The sequence below is a fragment of the Podarcis pityusensis genome (assembly GCF_964106645.2).
Source record: "Podarcis pityusensis genome assembly, chromosome: 2".
Lineage (NCBI taxonomy): Eukaryota > Metazoa > Chordata > Lepidosauria > Squamata > Lacertidae > Podarcis > Podarcis pityusensis.
The window spans coordinates 12,100,840-12,118,998 of record NC_138029.1 but is presented as its reverse complement, the minus strand read 5'-3'; the positions used below and the strand labels follow the sequence as shown (position 1 = coordinate 12,118,998).

The 18,159-nt window shown below is 46.6% G+C and overlaps 4 protein-coding genes across 5 annotated transcripts in view; 1 reads left to right on the top strand and 3 right to left on the bottom strand.

Annotated features, from left to right (window-relative positions):
• Window positions 1-2,211, top strand: part of IL23A (interleukin 23 subunit alpha) — a gene marked incomplete at its 5' end in the record, with an annotated part of 85,378 nt that extends 83,167 nt beyond the window's left edge. The window contains one exon of the transcript XR_013982704.1: window positions 2,012-2,211. The remainder of the gene's footprint in view (window positions 1-2,011) is intronic.
• STAT2 (signal transducer and activator of transcription 2) overlaps window positions 1-5,832 on the bottom strand; it is a 48,519-nt gene extending 42,687 nt beyond the window's left edge. Inside the window, exons 1-2 of one of the 2 annotated variants that reach the window (XM_080994471.1) lie at window positions 5,716-5,832; window positions 1,379-1,557 (exon numbers count right to left, since the gene is read on the bottom strand). In XM_080994471.1, coding sequence (XP_080850597.1) covers window positions 1,379-1,509 — 131 coding nt within the window. In that variant the 5' untranslated portion in view covers window positions 1,510-1,557; window positions 5,716-5,832. Of the gene's footprint in view, window positions 1-1,378; window positions 1,558-4,826; window positions 4,917-5,715 lie in introns of those variants that run through there. The other variant, XM_080994472.1, reaches the window with a different exon arrangement.
• Window positions 5,833-9,364: 3,532 nt separating this feature from the next.
• On the bottom strand, window positions 9,365-14,566 carry APOF (apolipoprotein F). Its single transcript, XM_080996612.1, has 2 exons — window positions 14,492-14,566; window positions 9,365-11,974 (listed from the first exon to the last, which is right to left on the bottom strand). Exon 2 carries the CDS (start codon window positions 11,964-11,966, stop codon window positions 10,860-10,862), a length of 1,107 nt encoding a protein of 368 aa, XP_080852738.1. The 5' UTR covers window positions 11,967-11,974; window positions 14,492-14,566; the 3' UTR covers window positions 9,365-10,859.
• Window positions 14,567-15,601: 1,035 nt separating this feature from the next.
• LOC308471018 (apolipoprotein F-like) lies at window positions 15,602-17,940 on the bottom strand. Its single transcript, XM_080994875.1, has one exon. It carries the CDS (start codon window positions 17,891-17,893, stop codon window positions 16,787-16,789), a length of 1,107 nt encoding a protein of 368 aa, XP_080851001.1. The 5' UTR covers window positions 17,894-17,940; the 3' UTR covers window positions 15,602-16,786.
• Window positions 17,941-18,159: the final 219 nt, after the last annotated feature.

Sequence of the window (18,159 nt, the reverse complement as noted above, 5' to 3'; positions counted from 1 at the left end):
AAATGGCCTGGGTATATCATAGCGCTTGGTGGGGAATTGTCATCGCGCCACTCCTTGGTGTGTGGAGTACCTCAGGGTGCGATACTCTCCCCGATGCTTTTCAACATCTTTATGCGCCCCCTCGCCCAGCTTGTTCGGAGTTTTGGGCTGGGTTGCCATCAGTATGCCGATGACACCCAACTCTATCTGTTGATGGATGGCCATCCTGACTCGGCCCCAGACACACTGACCAGATGTTTGGAAGCTGTGGCTGGATGGTTACGTGGGAGCCGGTTGAAGCTAAATCCTTCGAAGACAGAGGTCCTGTGGCTGGGGCGGGACGATATGGGATTGGGGGGGCAACTCCCATCTCTTGCGGGGGCGCAATTAGTGCCAGCACCGTCCGTTAAGAGTTTGGGTGTAATCTTCGACACCTCCCTTTCCATGGAGGCGCAGATTGCAGCTATAACAAAGGCGGCATTTTTCCATCTCCGCCAAGCTAAGCAGTTGGCTCCTTACCTCTCTCGCCCTGACCTAGCCACTGTGATCCATGCGACTGTCACCTCCAGACTGGATTATTGTAACTCGCTCTACATGGGGCTGCCCTTGAGACTGACCCAGAAACTCCAGCGGGTGCAGAATGCTGCAGCGAGACTCCTTACGGGGTCTTCGCTGCGAGACCACATTCATCCGGTGCTATACCAGCTGCACTGGCTCCCGGTGGAGTACAGGATCAGGTTTAAGGTGCTGGTTTTAACCTTTAAAGCCCTATACGGCCTAGGACCCTCATACCTACGGGACCGCCTCTCCTGGTATGCCCCACAGAGAAACTTACGGTCTTCGAATAAAAACATCTTGAAGGTCCCAGGCCACAGAGAAGTTAGGCTGGCCTCAACTAGAGCCAGGGCTTCTTCGGCTGTGGCTCCGATCTGGTGGAACACTCTGTCACAAGAGACCAGGGCCCTGTGGGACTTGACATCTTTCCGCAGGGCCTGCAAGACAGAGCTGTTCCACCAGGCCTTTGGCCAGGGCACAGCCTGACTCCCTCCCTCGGCAATCTTCGCGGAGCTCTGGCCCAATAGTTGCCAGTGGCTTGAATTAATTAATTTTATAACAAATGATTTTAGACTGTTGTTTATGCTGTACTTTTGTACTGTTTTATTGTTGTTAGCCGCCCTGAGCCCGGCTTCGGCTGGGGAGGGCAGGATATAAATAAAATTTATTATTATTATTATTATTATTATTATTATTATTATTATTGTGTGTTAAATGTATGGTGTCAACCATACACAATGGAGAAGCCAAAACGGTGGAGAACCCATAATGGTAGTGGTTGGGGGGCGAGAAATAGCCAGGAAATGGGAGTTTCCTTTCTTGACAGCGACCCAAGTGGCATTACCAGTTCTGCTCCTCGATCCAATAGGCAAGGTACTCTCGTACTTCCATGGGCAGGCAGTCTTCGGAATAAAGGTAGTGCACCTGGTCCAGGTAAGGTCCATCCAACTTCTGGATCTGTTGCCACTGAGACATGTTTGCTGGCGGAAGGGTCAAGACTGGGCTCCTCACAGCTGACAATGCCTGAGGAAGCAAGTCAAAACATGAAAAGTTTGAAAGGAGTCCTTCATAGCGAACAGAGAAACTGCAAGTCACAGGTCCTATTTTAGAATGGACAACAGATGACGAGAAGAGATGTTTGGGCCGGAAACTTAAGAGGTTTGGACAGAAGCTTGGACGCAGCAAACTGCGCAGATAAGAATAAAAGGGAAAACGCCTAGTAAAAGTGAACTATTGGGCTTTCCTATATAGAGATGGAAAGAGAATTATTTTAGAAATGATAATTACTGATTTAGTGTGGATTGGCTCATTTGTGGAGTAACCTCACTTGTATATACAGCAGATGCTAAAATATTGCATGTGCAGGTATTGGCAAGTGGATAGCTGATGGTTAAAGATACAGTGGTACCTCGGGTTACATACGCTTCAGGTTACACACGCTTCAGGTTACACACGCTTCAGGTTACACACGCTTCAGGTTACAGACTCCGCTAACCCAGAAATAGTGCTTCAGGTTAAGAACTTTGCTTCAGGATGAGAACAGAAACCGTGCTCCAGCGGCGTGGCGGCAGCAGGAGACCCCATTAGCTAAAGTGGTGCTTCAGGTTAAGAACAGTTTCAGGTTAAGAACGGACCTCCGGAACGAATTAAGTACTTAACCCGAGGTACCACTGTACATAAGTCTAAAAACAATGCAGGGTGGATAAAAATCAATGATTTTTTTAAATCAGATTTTCAAAAATTAAATCAATTTTTAAAATATAAATCAGATTTTCAAAATTTAAATTGGATTTTCAAAATTAAATGCTTTTGGAGGAAAAAAATCTTTCTAAAGATAGTTTTCTATTTAAGTTACATTATCGTCCAACGGCCATTCATCAGGAAATAAGGATTTGTTTTAAGTTTTTCATGTGTGCTGAAACTCAGTCTAAGGTGTGTGTGCGTTTTTTACACCATTTAAGCACATCAGTTAACAAACATGGATACATATGCTATAATGTTACTGTTTTCGTTAAATAAATTGTTTAAATTGTTATAAAGGAAATGATTATTTTTCTCCTTCCAATAAAGTACAGCAGAAAAGTTGTCCAAATATAAACAGTTAACTTATTAAACCTCACAATAATTTCATAATTATCTGTCTATGTATTACTAATAGTATAACCAAATTAGTAATTTTTGATCTAACTGTAAAAACTACTCTGAAAATTTATTATTCCAAAAATGAAACCTTCTTCTAGTTGTAAATATTACGAAAGCTCCTGCAGCCAATCAGAAGCCACAGAACCACACCTGACATTCGGGTTACAAAGAATGCTTGCAAACTGGAACACCCACTTCCAGGTTTACGGCATTTGGGAGCCAAAACGTTCAACTCGCAAGGCATATGGGATCCAAGGTACGACTGTACAGCTTTTGGTGAATGATGACACACTTCTTTCCCCTGGCTTTTGACACCTGAGATGCATATTTTAAAGACCCACTTTATTTCTGTAATTGTAAGTTGATCGTTGCGTTTTAATATTAACATTGTGTTTTAATTATTATATATTTTTTTTATAGAAATTTATTGGGTTTTACAATAGAAATAAACATAATAAACAATGTAACATATATCTTAACATAATTTCACATTTTCTTTGGACTTCCTCACATCTCCCGCTCCCACTTTCATCGTTATAACATTTTGTCAGCAATTTATTATCTTATTTACATTCTTATATCCCTTCTATGTTTCATAATCTTCTAGTTCTCAAAAAGAGTTATATTTTCTCAATCTCACTTATTTTCTTAAAATCATCTAAATTAGTGGTGCTCAGTTATTTTGATCTAGCATCCTATTTAGCATTCACTCAAATTGCAATATTTTTGTAAATAATTCTTAAATTTCTTCCAATCCTCCTCATGTGTTTTAATTATTATAACCTGCCCTAAGGCCTTAGGGTGAAGAGTAGGTAATAGATTGTAATAACCATAATTTGCTTTTAGGGAACATATAAAAATTTTTGAATTTTTATCCTTACAGCAAACTGTAAGTATTTTATTGTTCTTCTTCCATTATGCTAGGACATGGGCAGGCTACATGAGTAGAACGTGCCCTTTTATTTAAAATGCATCTCTGGGTTATTTGTGGGGCATAGGAATTTGTTCCTTTTTTCCTCAAAATATAGTCTGGCCCCCCACAAGGTCTGAGGGACAGTGGACCAGCCCCCTGCTGAAAAAGTTTTCTGACCCCTGTGCTAGAAGAACGTGATGCAAGCGTTTTGTATATTTCGATTTCTTACTATATATTTTTATCTTTATACTTGTACAGTTTAACATGCAATCTGTTAAATTATTTTAATCTGAGCAATTCACAAATAATGGATGCAAATAATACACTATGACTATTTCTTTTTAATTCTTGGCTGTGCAATTTTCCCTTCACCAATAAAAACAGCGACAATAAAATGCTAACATTAAAAAAAGACTCCAATTTGACCTCTGAATCAGAAATCGTAACTGAGTTATGCTCAGTTACAAAAGTCTGTTACCATGAGATTTAAGCAGCTCTGCCAGTTTTCAGAGTCAAAAACTAAAAGGAGATGTGAAACCAAGGAGAGAAAATGCCAAGCAATGGGGATAGGGAGGAAGACAGGACAATTCAAACCAAACAAATAATAATAATAAGCAATCAGATACCATAAGACTTTCAGAAACACTAAAGTTAAGTTCTCAACAAGAGCCTAATCAAACCCAACAGGGTTTAAAAGCAGTCAAAGGGATTTACTTATGCAGAGGTCAGATTATTTATTTGGTTTTTTAAGCTGTATACTGCAATTTCATTTTAAAAAAATAATAAAAATGGTTTACAGTAGTTAAAATCCAATAGGAAAATTACAAATAAAAATGCAAACCCTTAGGACTGTAACAAATTTGACTCTCAATGGCTTTCAAAGCAAGTCAGGAGTTGTCAGCCAGGAATTCAAACCAATTGATACTGTCTGGGTTGAGCATCATTGCAGCCAACTGTTATCTAGTCACATTATGCCTTTCACCCACTTTTCCCTATGGGGCAAAGGAAGGTGCTTCCAGATGGGTGTCAGTTGCAGGATGAATGCCAAGTTTTCACATCGTCCACACGTCTCTGTCGGCATCATTCTTCCAGTCCCCTGCCCACCCAACCCTGATTTCAGCCAGAGCTGGACCATAAAGAAGGCTGATCTCCAGAGCCTGGGGTGCAGTTTCCTGAACAATGCGAGATTGGGGTGCAAGGAAACTCCCCTTCCCTGAGCTTCCTGAAGTTACGGTACCTTCTGGTCAAGGCGTTTTTGTTTTGTTGTGTTCTGAGACTTCTGCGAAGGGATGCGGAGAGCGTAGGACTTGCCGATCAGAAGGTTGGTGGTTCGAATCCCCGCGACGGGGTGAGCTCCCGTTGCTCGGTCCCTGCTCCTGCCAACTTAGCAGTTCGAAAGCACGTCAAAGTGCAAGTAGATAAATAGGTACCGCTCTGGCGGGAAGGTAAACGGTGTTTCCGTGCGCTGCTCTGGTTCGCCATGTCATGCTGGCCACATGACCCGGAAGCTGTACGCCGGCTCCCTCGGCCAATAAAGCGAGATGAGTGCCACAACCCCAGAGTCAGCCACGACTAGACCTAATGGTCAGGGGTACCTTTACCTAAGGCTTCTGCAATGGTTTAGGGTCTCAGAAATGTGGGGTCTCAGGAAAAGCCACAGACATACATACATAAAACATGACACCTTAAAACAAACTTCCCTATTCCTTCAGATACCGTGCTTGCAACTTAAAAATCCCGAGCTCGAGGGTTTATTTGTTGAATTCCGGGAGCGAACGGAGCTCATCGCCCCATGGTTATAGATCAACATGCTTTTATTATTATTATTTTTCCGGACTTCGCAGCAATATAATGCATTTGGGGCGGGGTGTCGTCGTGGTTGCGATTCCTACTGTGAAGCAATTGGAAGCCAGAAATCCTTGCCGACCTACTGCAAGCAGTGCAGGTATCTGAGAGAGCCGCGATCTTCTGCCAAAGCGGAAACAGATCCCAAGATCTCCAGATCCACCTGGCAGATCAACAGATCCACCTGTCCAGGTGTGCTCTGCGACTCCTTCCCCCCCCCCTAACACGCAACACATCCGGGCCCTCTGCGCCCCCCACCCCCAGCCATACATTTCTCCTACCGGTGCAAAACCGCAAGACCCGGCGCTCAGCCGCCTTGGAGAAATGTTATTTCGCAGCTTGCAATTCCAGGGAGCGCCTCCCTCCTTGGCGCTGGAGGAAGCGGCGGCTTGGAAGGGAGGTGGGCGGGGCATAGGGCGCTGCTCCGCCCACCGCTCTGCGCGATTGGACGAAGAGCCCCAGCAGCCCTTAGCTACGGAGGGAGGGGCGACCCGAAGGAGGAAGAGCCGCCGAGAATTTCGATTTCCCAAGAATGACGTCGGCGATGGGGCGGGGACTGAGCCCAGGAAAGCCATGCCGGCCCGCCCACAGCCTTAGTTGGCACGTGGGTTCTTCATTGGTTGGTTTCTTTGCAGTTGTTAAATGAATGTTAAAAAAAGAAATTAATTAGTTAATTAATTATATTGGTCCTTCAACTTGCCCAGGGCAACCCAATAATAATAATAATAATAATAATAATAATAATAATCAACTTTTACAGTGGTACCTTGGGTTAAGTACTTAATTCGTTCCGGAGGTCTGTTCTTAACCTGAAACTGTTCTTAACCTGAAGCACCACTTTAGCTAATGGGGCCTCCTGCTGCTGCCGATTTCTGTTCTCATCCTGAAGCAAAGTTCTTAACCTGAAGCACTATTTCTGGGTTAGCGGAGTCTGTAACCTGAAGCGTATGTAACCCGAGGTACCACTGTAGATGGCTTTCCGCAGGATTAGGGTCTGTCTTACCACCAGACGAACAAGCGAGCAATACACCCCCACAGAGATAATTAAAGCCTAAAAAGGAAAGAGAGATGCATTAATAAACACCCCGCCCACTTCTGAAAGGCCTAGCTTTGTTTAATCGGCCAAAGACCTGGTTCAAGAGGAATATATTTGCTTAGCCCCTCTCCAGCTAGCTGCCTGGATAGCTCAGTTGGTTAGAGCGTGGTGCCGATGATGCCAAGGTTGCAGGTTCGATCACTGTATGGAACAGCTGTATATTCTTGCATTTCAGGGGGCTGGACTAAAATGATCCTCAGGGTCCCTTCCCATTCTGTGTGATGATGGTGCCAGGCATTGGAGCCCACTCCTAGGGACAGAGATGTGCCTTCGCCTCCCCCCATGGAATATTAGAAGGGGGTGGGCCCCCTCCAGTTGCTGGGAATTGCCATTTAAACAGTGTGTATCTTGGGATCGATTCAGCAGGGCAGGGTTTATCTGCCCCCCCCAACTGTTTTACAGTGGTACCTCCAGTTACATACGCTTCAGGTTACAGACTCCGCTAACCCAGAAATATTGCTTCAGGTTAAGAACTTTGCTTCAGGATGAGAGCAGAAATTGTGCTCCGGTGGTGCAGCAGGAGCAGGAGGAAGGCCCCACTAGCTAAAGTGGTGCTTCAGGTTAAGAACAGTTTCAGGTTAAGTACGGACCTCCGGAACAAATTAAGTACTTAACCCGAGGTACCACTGTATTCAAGTTGGTACTCCTGGTTCCAGGCAAGCCTCCCTGGGGAGAGCATTCCACAAACAGTGAGACACCACAGAAAAGGCCTGTTCTCGCTTAAGGCAGTACAGTGGTACCTCGGGTTACAAACACTCCAGGTTACAGACTCTGCTAACCCAGAAATAGTACCTCGGGTTAAGAACTTTACCTCAGGATGAGAACAGAAATCGCGCGGCGGCGGCAGGAGGCCCCGTTAGCTAAAGTGGTACCTCAGGTTAAGAATGGTTTCAGGTTAAGAACGGACCTCTGAAACGAATTTAGTTCGTAACCAGAGGTACCACTCTACCTCATTAAAGTTCTTCAAAACCAGTACTTTGAATTGAAAACTGATTGGCAGCCTTTGCAGTCTGACCAGGAGTAGTGTTGCAGTTTCATGCCATTTTGCCCTGGTGAACAACCTGGCTGCTAAATTCCGCACCAGCTAAAGTTTTCAAACCATCTTCAGTTCAGAAGCACCTCCATGTATATTACGCATTGCAGTAGTCTACTGAGCCCACTGAAAAGTACTGGCCTGTGGAGATAAGCTCTTCCTGCCTGTGGTGTTTTATCTCTGACAATCCAATCACAAGTGTAAGCCTTCACATGGCGCTGCAGTTATCAACCACTGAACATGCATGCGTGAGCCTGCTTTTGCTCAATGGTTGAAGGTTGAAGAACAAGTGTTGGGTCAGACGCAACTCAACGCTATCTAGTTTCATGGGCATGTGGTTGTATGATTTGCAGTGGTCCAAAGCTTATTTCGGAGTGTAAATTCCCTATTCCTTTCTACATGCAGTGTGCATCTGAAACAAAGGCAAACGTTCCCCCCCCCCAATTGTCTTCTAAACAAGACAGAGCTTGAGGTTGCTCACCGCCAAGACCAGTACAGTGGTACCTCAGGTTACATACGCTTCAGGTTACATACGCTTCAGGTTACAGACAGAAATAGTGCTTCAGGTTAAGAACTTTGCTTCAGGATGAGAACAGAAATCGGGCTCCGGCGGCACGGCAGCAGCAGGAGGCCCCATTAGCTAAAGTGGTGCTTCAGGTTAAGAACAGTTTCAGGTTAAGTACGGACCTCTGGAACGAATTAAGTACTTAACCTGAGGTACCACTGTATCTGCTACCCAAAGCAATTGCTTCATATTCTTTCATAGCGACATAGTAGAACATGTGAAGAAACGCCAAATGTAAGGCTCCTCTGAGTATATTAAGAGTAAAAGCTGAATTTGAGCAAAGGGAGTGGTTCCAAAGTTTTCACAGGCAGTTGGGCTTGAGCCACTGCTGGAAATGTTTTAACAGGCTGGTGGTTTCAATTTGGTTCATGTTCTTCCTCCTTTGTCCCAGGTCTGAGAGCATAAAGTGCCAACAAGAGGACTGAAAACGCCCTCTGATTGTTTACACCAGCTGATTGCTCTATCCACCTATCATTGTTGTCCCACGGGGTGGGGTGGGGGGCAGATAAAGATCCAAAAAGGCCCCACCCCACTCCTGCTCTAGAACGTGCCTGGGCTGCATGTGAACTTAATGCTTAAAGCAGGCTTCATCAATGGGCCATGTGCAGAGGGTTGTTTGACATTTGTGATCCCATGTGCCTGTCAAGACCATAAGGAACTGCTACGTTGGCAGGAGCAGGGACCGAGCAACGGGAGCTCACCCCGTCGCGGGGATTCAAACCGCCGACCCTCTGATCAGCAAGTCCTAGGCTCTGTGGTTTAACCTACAGTGCCACCTGCGTCCATAGACCATAGGTTTCATTTATAGACCATAGGTTTATAGACCATAAGTTCATTTATAGACCATAGGTTTCATTTATAGCAGCCTTTCTCAGGTGGACTACAACTCCCATCATCCCTGGCCTCTGGTCCTCCTAGCTAGGCATGATGGGAGTTGTAGTCCAGCAACATCTAAGGCTGCTTTAAGGGAAACCCAGAAGCACCAACCCTTTTTTTAAAAAGAAGATAAATGTCAGTGGAATCTTCAACAAGAATCTTGCACCCTGGAGTGCACCTTGTTCAGGAATCCAGCCACCCTAGTCGGTTCCCGCATTTCATAGTATGCTGTGATCGCTGAGCATACAAGCTTTCAGATAACTCTATCTTATGTGTGGGTGGTGCCATTTCCGCTCCTCACACGACGGCACTCATAGCCTGAACATCGGAAATAAGAGGGAACAATTCTGGCAAGAGTGGTTCATCTATAGGCGACCTTTGACCGTTTATTTCCAATTCTTATATATTTGCATAACTGCACACCCACCCACTGCATCTGCCGAGGGTGACATTTGACCAGAAATGGGAGCGATGACAATGGCCTTCTCCAAACCACAATCGAAATTAGCGTGGTGGCGCATCATTCTGATAGCAATTCCCACACGCTTTGAGTGCAGGCGATTCTGGGCGGCTGAAGGGTGGAAGAAGCATGTTGCAGGAAGCACCGCATTTCCAGATTGCAAATGCTATCAAACGCCTGTTCTAAATGGGTAGAATAAGCACAAAGATTTGCGTGCAATTATTTTTACAGGGAATGAGGAAAAGGAAGCAAGCAAGTGCGAGAGGGAGGGAGAAAGCTTGCAAGAAGGGACTGCATTATGAGATGCAAGACAGACAAGAAGAAATCAAGGAGGAAATGAATACGAAACAAATGTATCTGGTGCTCAAAAAATCTGCTCGGGCATAAATGCCAACCCCTCCTAAAAGTCTCCATAAGACCCACTGCAAGATGCAAAACCTCTATGCCCAAATACTAGATACAGTGAAACCTTGGTTCTCAAATGCCTTGGTACTCAAACAACTTGGAACCCAAACACTGCAAACCCAGAAGTAAGTGTTCCGGTTTGTGAACTTTTTTCGGAAGCTGAACGTGCTCCGTTTTGAGTGCCGCACTTCCGTTTTGAGTGTTACACTGAGGTCCGTCTGTTTTTGCTATTTATTTTGCGTTTTTGTTTCTGCAGCTCTTTTTTGTTTTGTTTTTGTGACCGTGTGGCGCCCAGTTCAGCTACTGATTGATTGATTGATTGATTGATTGTGTGACTGCAGTACATTGATTATTGCTTTCATTTTATGGATCAGTGGTCTCGTCAGATAGGAAAATTCATGTTAAATTGCTGTTTTAGGGGTTGTGTTTAAAAGGATGACTCCATTACTTTCTATGGGAAAGCGCCCCTTGGTTTTGGAACGCTTTGGTTTTGGAACAGACTTCTAGAATGGATTAAGAATTCAAATTTCTGTTGTAGACCACCTTTTCTGTGATGTAGGTATGATGTTTGTGGGGCATGGTCTTGGGTTACGCTCCTTCTGTGATGTATGTATGATGTATGGAGGGGTGGTATTGAGCTCCAGGGTAGGGAATTTAAAATGTTTATATAAGGGCAGGCACACCTTGGTTCTGGGTCCTCCTCCTTTCCTGCGTGTGAGGGGAGCGCCCTCTTGCAACAGTTCAATAAAGATCAGGCTTACGAGCTGCTTTGCTTCTCAATGTTCTCTGGTTGGCCTTTGTTATTTTCTCCTACCGATGGAGAACCTACAAAGGACTCTATAAGGGCTCTTGTGTCCCCCATAAGGGAATAAGGGCAGATTTTGTTTAGTACAATATCTAGTATGCAAAAGCATGCTACAAATAACAGACTGATCATACAATTTTATAGCAAGAAACGCTTGATTGAGAAGAGAAGGCGCTTTGTTGCAACTAGATGACGATGACGGGGCCTGAGAGATTGGAGGGGACAGGATAAGGCTCTTCCTTCTCTCGGAAGTAGCGTATCAAAGAATGCACACCGCTTCGGACCGCCGGCCTTAGAGCTGCAGAAATCCCCATCCCCCAAACGCTGCCTGCCCCGCCTGTCACTGCGAGCAGTGTATCCTGGCTGACATCTACAATGGTATCTATACCACGTTCCTCTGCCAGCTCCTTGCAGTCCTTGGCCGCAAAGTAAATGGTGGTTCCAAGGTTGTAGGCGGTGCTGACTCCAGGAATCCAGTTCACGACTGCATGGACTTTTTGCTCTGTCTCACTAGTACAGTTGTCCGGGGTGGAACGTCGGCCTCTTGGAGGCCCGTGGCACTTACGGAGCCAGGTGTAGGCACCACGCTGGGGCAAGAGATAGCTACCCTCTTGTGCCACCACATGGAACAAACTGCTGCCATTAGAGGACACTCCAGCACAAGAATCCCGTAGGCGGTAACAGGCTCTGGAAGCCATCCCAAAGCCCCGGTAGACTCTGTATTCTTTGCCGTGCAGGAAGGATCCGTTCACCGGCACCAGATCCTGGCAGTGCCGGACCGGTGTTTGTGCCTGCAGGTTCAAGAAGCATCTCAAGGCAGCGCTGCTCTTCCTCTGACCAGGGGAGCGAGTGGTGTTCAGAGTCCCGGCCATCGCAAACAGGAGGTCATCCGTATCTGTCTGTCCCAACTCCTTGTAGAGGCGCAGGATGAGGGTTTCCGCATGCCGGCTACAGCCTGCCCTTTGCAGGGCCAGCACTAAGGCAGCTCGGATGAGGGTCTGGGAGAGCTCAGGCACATCAGCAAAACCGTCCAGGGCTTCAGGCATCAAGTCCTCGCAGGAAACCCCCTTTTGGGGCAAATGGGGGGATTTGGGGGAGATGGAGCTCAGGAAGATGCGGAGAGGAACAGAGGTGGAGTCAGAGGTCAGTGGGTGGTCTTCAGAAGCCTTCTCCCTGGGCTTCGCCATGGGCAGCAAGCGCCCTTCCGATCCATGGCATAGGAGCAGGAAGCCAAAGAAAGTCAAGAAGGCCTTGGGAGGCAGCGAGGGCCGATACATGTTGGACAGATTCATTGGAAGTCCTGTTGAAAGGAGGAAACTGAGAAACATCTGGCTCTCATATTTTTATGAGATGGTCTAGGGGCCCTGAGCTCCAAAGCCCTTTGGATCAGGTTCCAGGGGCACAGGAATACCACACCTTTAATTAACATAGCTTTAAAATCACATTAGCTGTGGCTTGTTAAGGCTGCTGGGAGCTGCAGGTCTGCGGCAGGTACGCTACAGTACAGGGAGCCAGTGTGGTGTAGTGGTTAGGAGCAGTAGTCTCGTAATCTGGTGAAGCGGGTTCGATTCCCTGCTCCTCCACATGCAACTGCTGGGTGACCTTGCACTAGTCATACTTCTCTGAAGTCTCTCAGTCCCACTCACCTCACAGAGTGTTTGTTGTGGGGGAGGAAGGGAAAGGAGATTGTGAGCCGCTTTGAGACTCCTTTGGGTAGTGATAAAGCGGGATATCAAATCCAAACTACTTTACTCTATTCTACTACAGTTCCCAGGATTCTTTGGGAAAAGTCACATGCTTTAAAAGTCTGATACGGATAGGACCAAGAGCTACCCTGGGCACCAGAAGTGCTTCCTCCCTTCATCAGGAGCACATTGTTTGGCTGAAAGAAGGCGGTTTTAAGAAGAGGAGGCTGGAACCCTTTCTCCCAGTGGCAGCTCACCCACCCACCCACTTGCTTGTCATTTTTCATTTGCTGCTCTTTCCAAGATTGAAAGCAGCAGAATGTTTTCAGAAGGGGAGGAGGCCGGAAAAAACAGCTTGCCTATCATCTGCCTCCTGGGAAAACAGAGCAGAGGAAAATCAGGGTAAGGGAGCTGGTGGCTCCCCAGATGTTGTTGAAACTCTAAACTTCCATCAGCCTCAGCTGCCGTGGCTAGTGGAACTGTAATCCACCAACAGTTGCTCCATCCTTGGTGCAAACCTTCAATACCCAGAACCAGAAACGGTGGGGGTGGGAGAGAATGAATAAAGGAGCATTTGGGGGGGAAATGCTTTTATGGGCTCATCCGTGTTTCATGCCTAGAAAGCACAGGTCCCAGCAGATTTCTCCTTGCCCAGCTCCTTTCCACGGGGAAAACCGCTCTTTACCTCTCAATCAGAGCAAACGTCAATCCAGAGAAAACCTGAAATGCCATTTGATCCAATTAAGGCAGGCCTCCAGATGTTTTGGGACTACAACTCCCACCATCCCTGACCACTGGTCCTGTTAGCTAGGGATGATGGGAGTTGTAGTCCCAAAACATCTGGAGAGCCGAGTTTGCCTATGCCTGAATGAAGGGGTAAAGAGCCTTTTTTTTCCTGGGGGAAAGAGGAAGTGGATGAGCCATAACATCTAAAGGGAACATGTTCCACAGGTCAGAGTCCCATATGGAGCTGTCTGAGCTGGCTTAAAACAAACAAATGTGAGACAGGAAGCTCCATCACAAACAGAACGCTAAGCCGAAGGACAGAAGATACTTTCCACTGTGTGTGGTGTTTAAGAAGCAAATCAAGACCCTTCAAGCCCATTGGAGGACTCTCTCACAAATGTCAGTTAAAACAGCTCAACGATTGACAGCGTCATAATAAAATTGGATTCCAACCCAGGGTTGTTCCAGACCTTTCCCACTTCAAGTGGGGGGTTCTTCCACGTTGAGGTTTCGAAGGACGGGAATACCTCACATTTAAAAAAGGGAAAGGTTCAGGAGAACACTGGGGCAAGGGGGGGGGGATGTCATATGGACCTGCCCACATTAATGGGGAGGCAGGCTGGTTCAAATCCACATTTTACTCCAATGTGGACAAGCTCTCCGTAAGCCACGACTCTCTGCTACACTGCCAAGTTCATTTGCACAAGGAACCCTCACAGGTCTGATCAATGTGATGATGATGATGATGATGATGATAATTTATTATTTATACCCCGTCCATCTGGCTGGGTTTCCCCAGCCACTATGGGCGGCTTTCAACAGAATATTAAAATACAATAGTCTATTAAACATTAAAAGCTTCCCTAAACAGGGCTGCCTTCAGATGTCTTCTAAAAGTCTGGTAGTTGTTTTTCTCTTTGACATTTGGTGGGAGGGCGTTCCACAGGGCGGGTGCCACTACCGAGAAGGCCCTGTGCCTGGCTCCCTGTAACTTGGCTTCTCGCATTGAGGGAACCGCTAGAAGGCCCTCGGTGCTGGACCTCAGTGCCCGGGCAGAACGATGGAGGTGGAGACGCTCCTTCAGGTATACTGGGCCGAGGCTGTTTAGGGCTTTAAAGGTCAGCACCAACACTTTGAATTGTGCTCGGAAATGTACAGGGAGCCAATGTAGGTCTTTCAATACCATGTTTGATATTGGGCTCCTTTGGGAGAAAGGGTGGAACGGAAATGAAATAAAGGAATGCAATGCAATGTCAGGTGCTGATTCTATCCGCCTAGCACTCTGTCCTGCTACCTTGTCTCCAGAATGAAACCCTGGTTTGCTCCTCTGCAAGTCCCTTAAAACCTTTCCCCCCACGCCAGCCTTTTCCCACCCACTCGCCTGCCACCAGGAAGGAGCAGCTTACCTTTTCTGCAGAGGAGGCACAAACATATAGAGAACTTAGGTGGGAATCCAGAGCCTTTTGCCCCAGTGTTATAGATCTCTACCCTGGTTGGTCAGTCTTATCAGCAGACCTCATTGCAACACACGGCTTCACTATCAAGTTCTGGCATCTTTGCGAGGGTCACTGTCAACTAATTTTTTCCCCCTGATGTAGCATTCCCTGCGTTGATTCAGCAGCTTATTTTAGTAGGGATTCCTGAGAACAGAACACAGGGGAAGTCCTTTGCAACCGACACAAGCAAAGTGCTGGAGCTATGTCCTTTTAAAGGTAAAGGTAAAGGGACCCCTGACCATTAGGTCCAGTAGTGACCGACTCTGGGGTTGTAGTGCTCATCTCACTTTATCGGCCAAGGGAGCCGGCGTACAGCTTCTGGGTCATGTGGCCAGCATGACTAAGCCGCTTCTGGCGAACCAGAACAGCACACGGAAACGCCGTTTACCTTCCTGCCGGAGCGGTACCTATTTATCTACTTGCACTTTGACGTGCTTTCGAACTGCTAGGTTGGCAGGAGCAGGGACTGAGCAACGGAAGCTCACCCCGTCGCGGGGATTCGAACCGCCGACCTTCTGATCGGCAAGTCCTAGGCTCTGTGGTTTAACCCACAGCGCCACCCGCGTAAGCCACTCCTTGCCATCAAGGGCACTATGGATGACAGATAGATCCAGGAGTATCCTCAAGCTTTGCACCTGCTCCTTCAGATGGTGTTCATAAGTGGCCCACCTATAAATCACTTATAAACACCATCTCCAACTCCTCGAAAGATTCCATCAATGGCGTCTCTGAATTTTTTTACACATCATTTGGGAAGACAGGCCAGTGTACTGGAAGAAGCAAAGATCAGCAGTAGAAATGATTCTTCAACATCAACTTTGTTGGACTGGTCATGTTGTGCGGATGCCTGATTATCGTCTTCCAAAGGAACTACTCTGTTCCGAACTTAAAAATGGAAAGTGTAATGCTGGTGATCAACAAAAGAAATTTTTATTTTTTATTTTTTTTCCTGTTTTATTAAATTTGCTTAGTAACATAACATTATTATATATATTTTATAAAACAAAGAATACAGAACAAAATTCATTCATACTACAATGCCTAACTACATAACGTCAACAAAAGAGATTTAAAGACAAGGCAAATCTTTAAAAATGTAGTATAAGCACCGACAACTGGGAAACACTGGCCTGTGAGCGCTCCAATTGGACAACAGCCTTTTCCAAAGGTGTCATGGACTTTGAGGATGAACTTTGGACGTTGAAGCTCAAACTCAGGACGCAAGGGAGAAACGTGCTAAGAGGAAGGCATGCTTGGCAAACCCTCACTATGATCAACTCCTACCCTGAAACCTATGTCGCCACTGTGGAAGGACGTGTGGATCCAGAATTGGCCTCACTTATGGACTCACTGTTAAAACCTTGTTCATGGAAGACAATCTTACTCGGCTACGAGGGATTGCCAAAGAAGAAGAAGCACCTTCAGAGGAAGTGCAACCCCATCCAGAACAGGTAACTTGACTGTTTCCCAGACCACCCACCCAAATAGCATCTTGCTTTCCTAAAATTCAAGCACAATTTATTAGCCTCAACCAGTAAAACCAATGCATTCAGACACTGATCCAGAGCATTCACAGTCAAGTCTCTCTCGATTCAGATGTTTTCGAGAATTATTGTTTAATATTATGATTAAAAATCTTTTAATCTTAATAGTCCAATTTTTAAACCTTGTTCATCTTAATACAAGTGAGTTTCAAAAGTTATACTAACTTAAAAGTATATATACAAAGCTTAAAAGACGAGCATCAAATCTTTTTTAATAATCAAAGTCCTCTTTCTGTCTTGGATTCTACATCGACTAAATTAACCTAAATAGTTCAATAGTTTAGTTTGCCAGTCTTCTTCATCTTCTTTGCCAGAGGCTTCTTCCTTCTCTAGGGGTAGGCTGGTCTTGGCCTGGCATCCACTCTCATGTACAGGAGCAAAGTCTTTTATTCAATAAGTCCAACAATTCCTGTACAACTCAATATCATAACTTCAGGTTTTTTTAAAACAACAATCATTTTCCACATTGCTTTCAGATATGTCTTATCCCAGGCCTTTCTAATAATTTCAAAACCAGCACTTTGAATTAGCACTTCTAGCAGGCAAAAGCAAGCAAATAAGGATCCTCTGTTTCTGCCACCCCAAAAAACATCTGTGTTCTCTAGGTGATGGAGAGTTCACGAGAGTCGCTTCATCTGGGCTAGGAACAGTTATGGAGCAGCTAGAAGGTGGTGACTGGACCGGAGTAGTTGGAAGGGACAGGAAAAGTGTCCATCTCCTCTCTCAAATATATCAGCATGGCACGCACCGCCGTCTTCAAGCCTGGCTTTAGCCCTGCATAAATCCCCATGCCAAGAACGCCGCTGGCCCCTCCAGTCGCAAAGAGCAGCAAATCATGGCCTATGTCTATGGCACAGCTCATAGCACGCTGATGCGCCAGTTCCATGCAGTTCAGCTTTGCAAAGTACACGCTGGTGGCAAAGCTGTACAAGGCACCGACCCAAGGAATCCAGTCCAGGATAAGGTAGATTTTCTCCTCGGTCTCATTGTCGCAGTACTCCGCGGTGGAACGGCGGCCTCTTCCAAGCCTGCGGCACTGGTGGAGCCAGGAGGTGGCGCCATGGCGGGGCAGGAAGTAGCTGCCCTTTCTTTCCACCACGTAGAAGCTGCTGCTGTCGCTGGAGGCCACTCCGGCACAGGAATCCCCTAGGCGGTGGCAGGCTTTGGAAGCCGCCGGAAAACCCCGGTAGACTTTGTGTGCCTTGCCATACAGGAGGGATCCGTTCACCGGCAACAGACCTCGGCAGTGATGGACTGGCGTTTGCGCAAGCTGGTCCAAGTTGAATTGCAAGGCGACGCTGCTCTTCCTCTGACCGGGGGAATGAGTGGTGTTCAGAGTCCCGGCCATCGCAAACAGGAGGTCGTCCGAATCTACCTGTCCTAGCTCCTCGTAGAGGTGCAAAACGAGGGTCTCCGCATGCTGGCTACAGCCTGCCCTTTGCAGGGCCAGCACTAAGGCAGCTCGGATGAGGGTCTGGGAGAGCTCAGGCACATCAGCAAAACCGTCCAGGGCTTCAGGCATCAAGTCCTCGCAGGAAACCCCTTTTCGGGGCAACTGGGGGGACTGCGGGGAGATGGAGCTCAGGAAGATGCGGAGAGGAACAGAGGTGGAGACAGAGGTCAGTGGGTGGTCTTCAGAAGCCTTCTCCCTGGGCTTCGCCATGGACAGCAAGTGCACTTCTGATTCATGGCATAGGAGCAGGAAGCCGACGAAAGTCAAGAAGGCCTTGGGAGGCAGTGAGGGCAGGTACATGTTGGATAGATTCATTGGAAGTCCTGTTGAAAGGAGGAGACAGAAGAGTATCTAGCTCTTACTTCGGAATCTGTATGGAGGAGTGTGACATTGGGTAGGTAAAAAGGTAAAGTGCAGTCAAAGACGACTATGGGGTTGTGGCGCTCATCTCGCTTTTCAGGCTGAGGGAGCCGGTGTTTGTCCACAGACAGCTTTTCTGGGTCACGCGGCCAGCAGGAATAAACCACTTCTGGCGTAAAGGAACACCGTGATAAAAACCAGAGCACACGGAAACGCTGTTT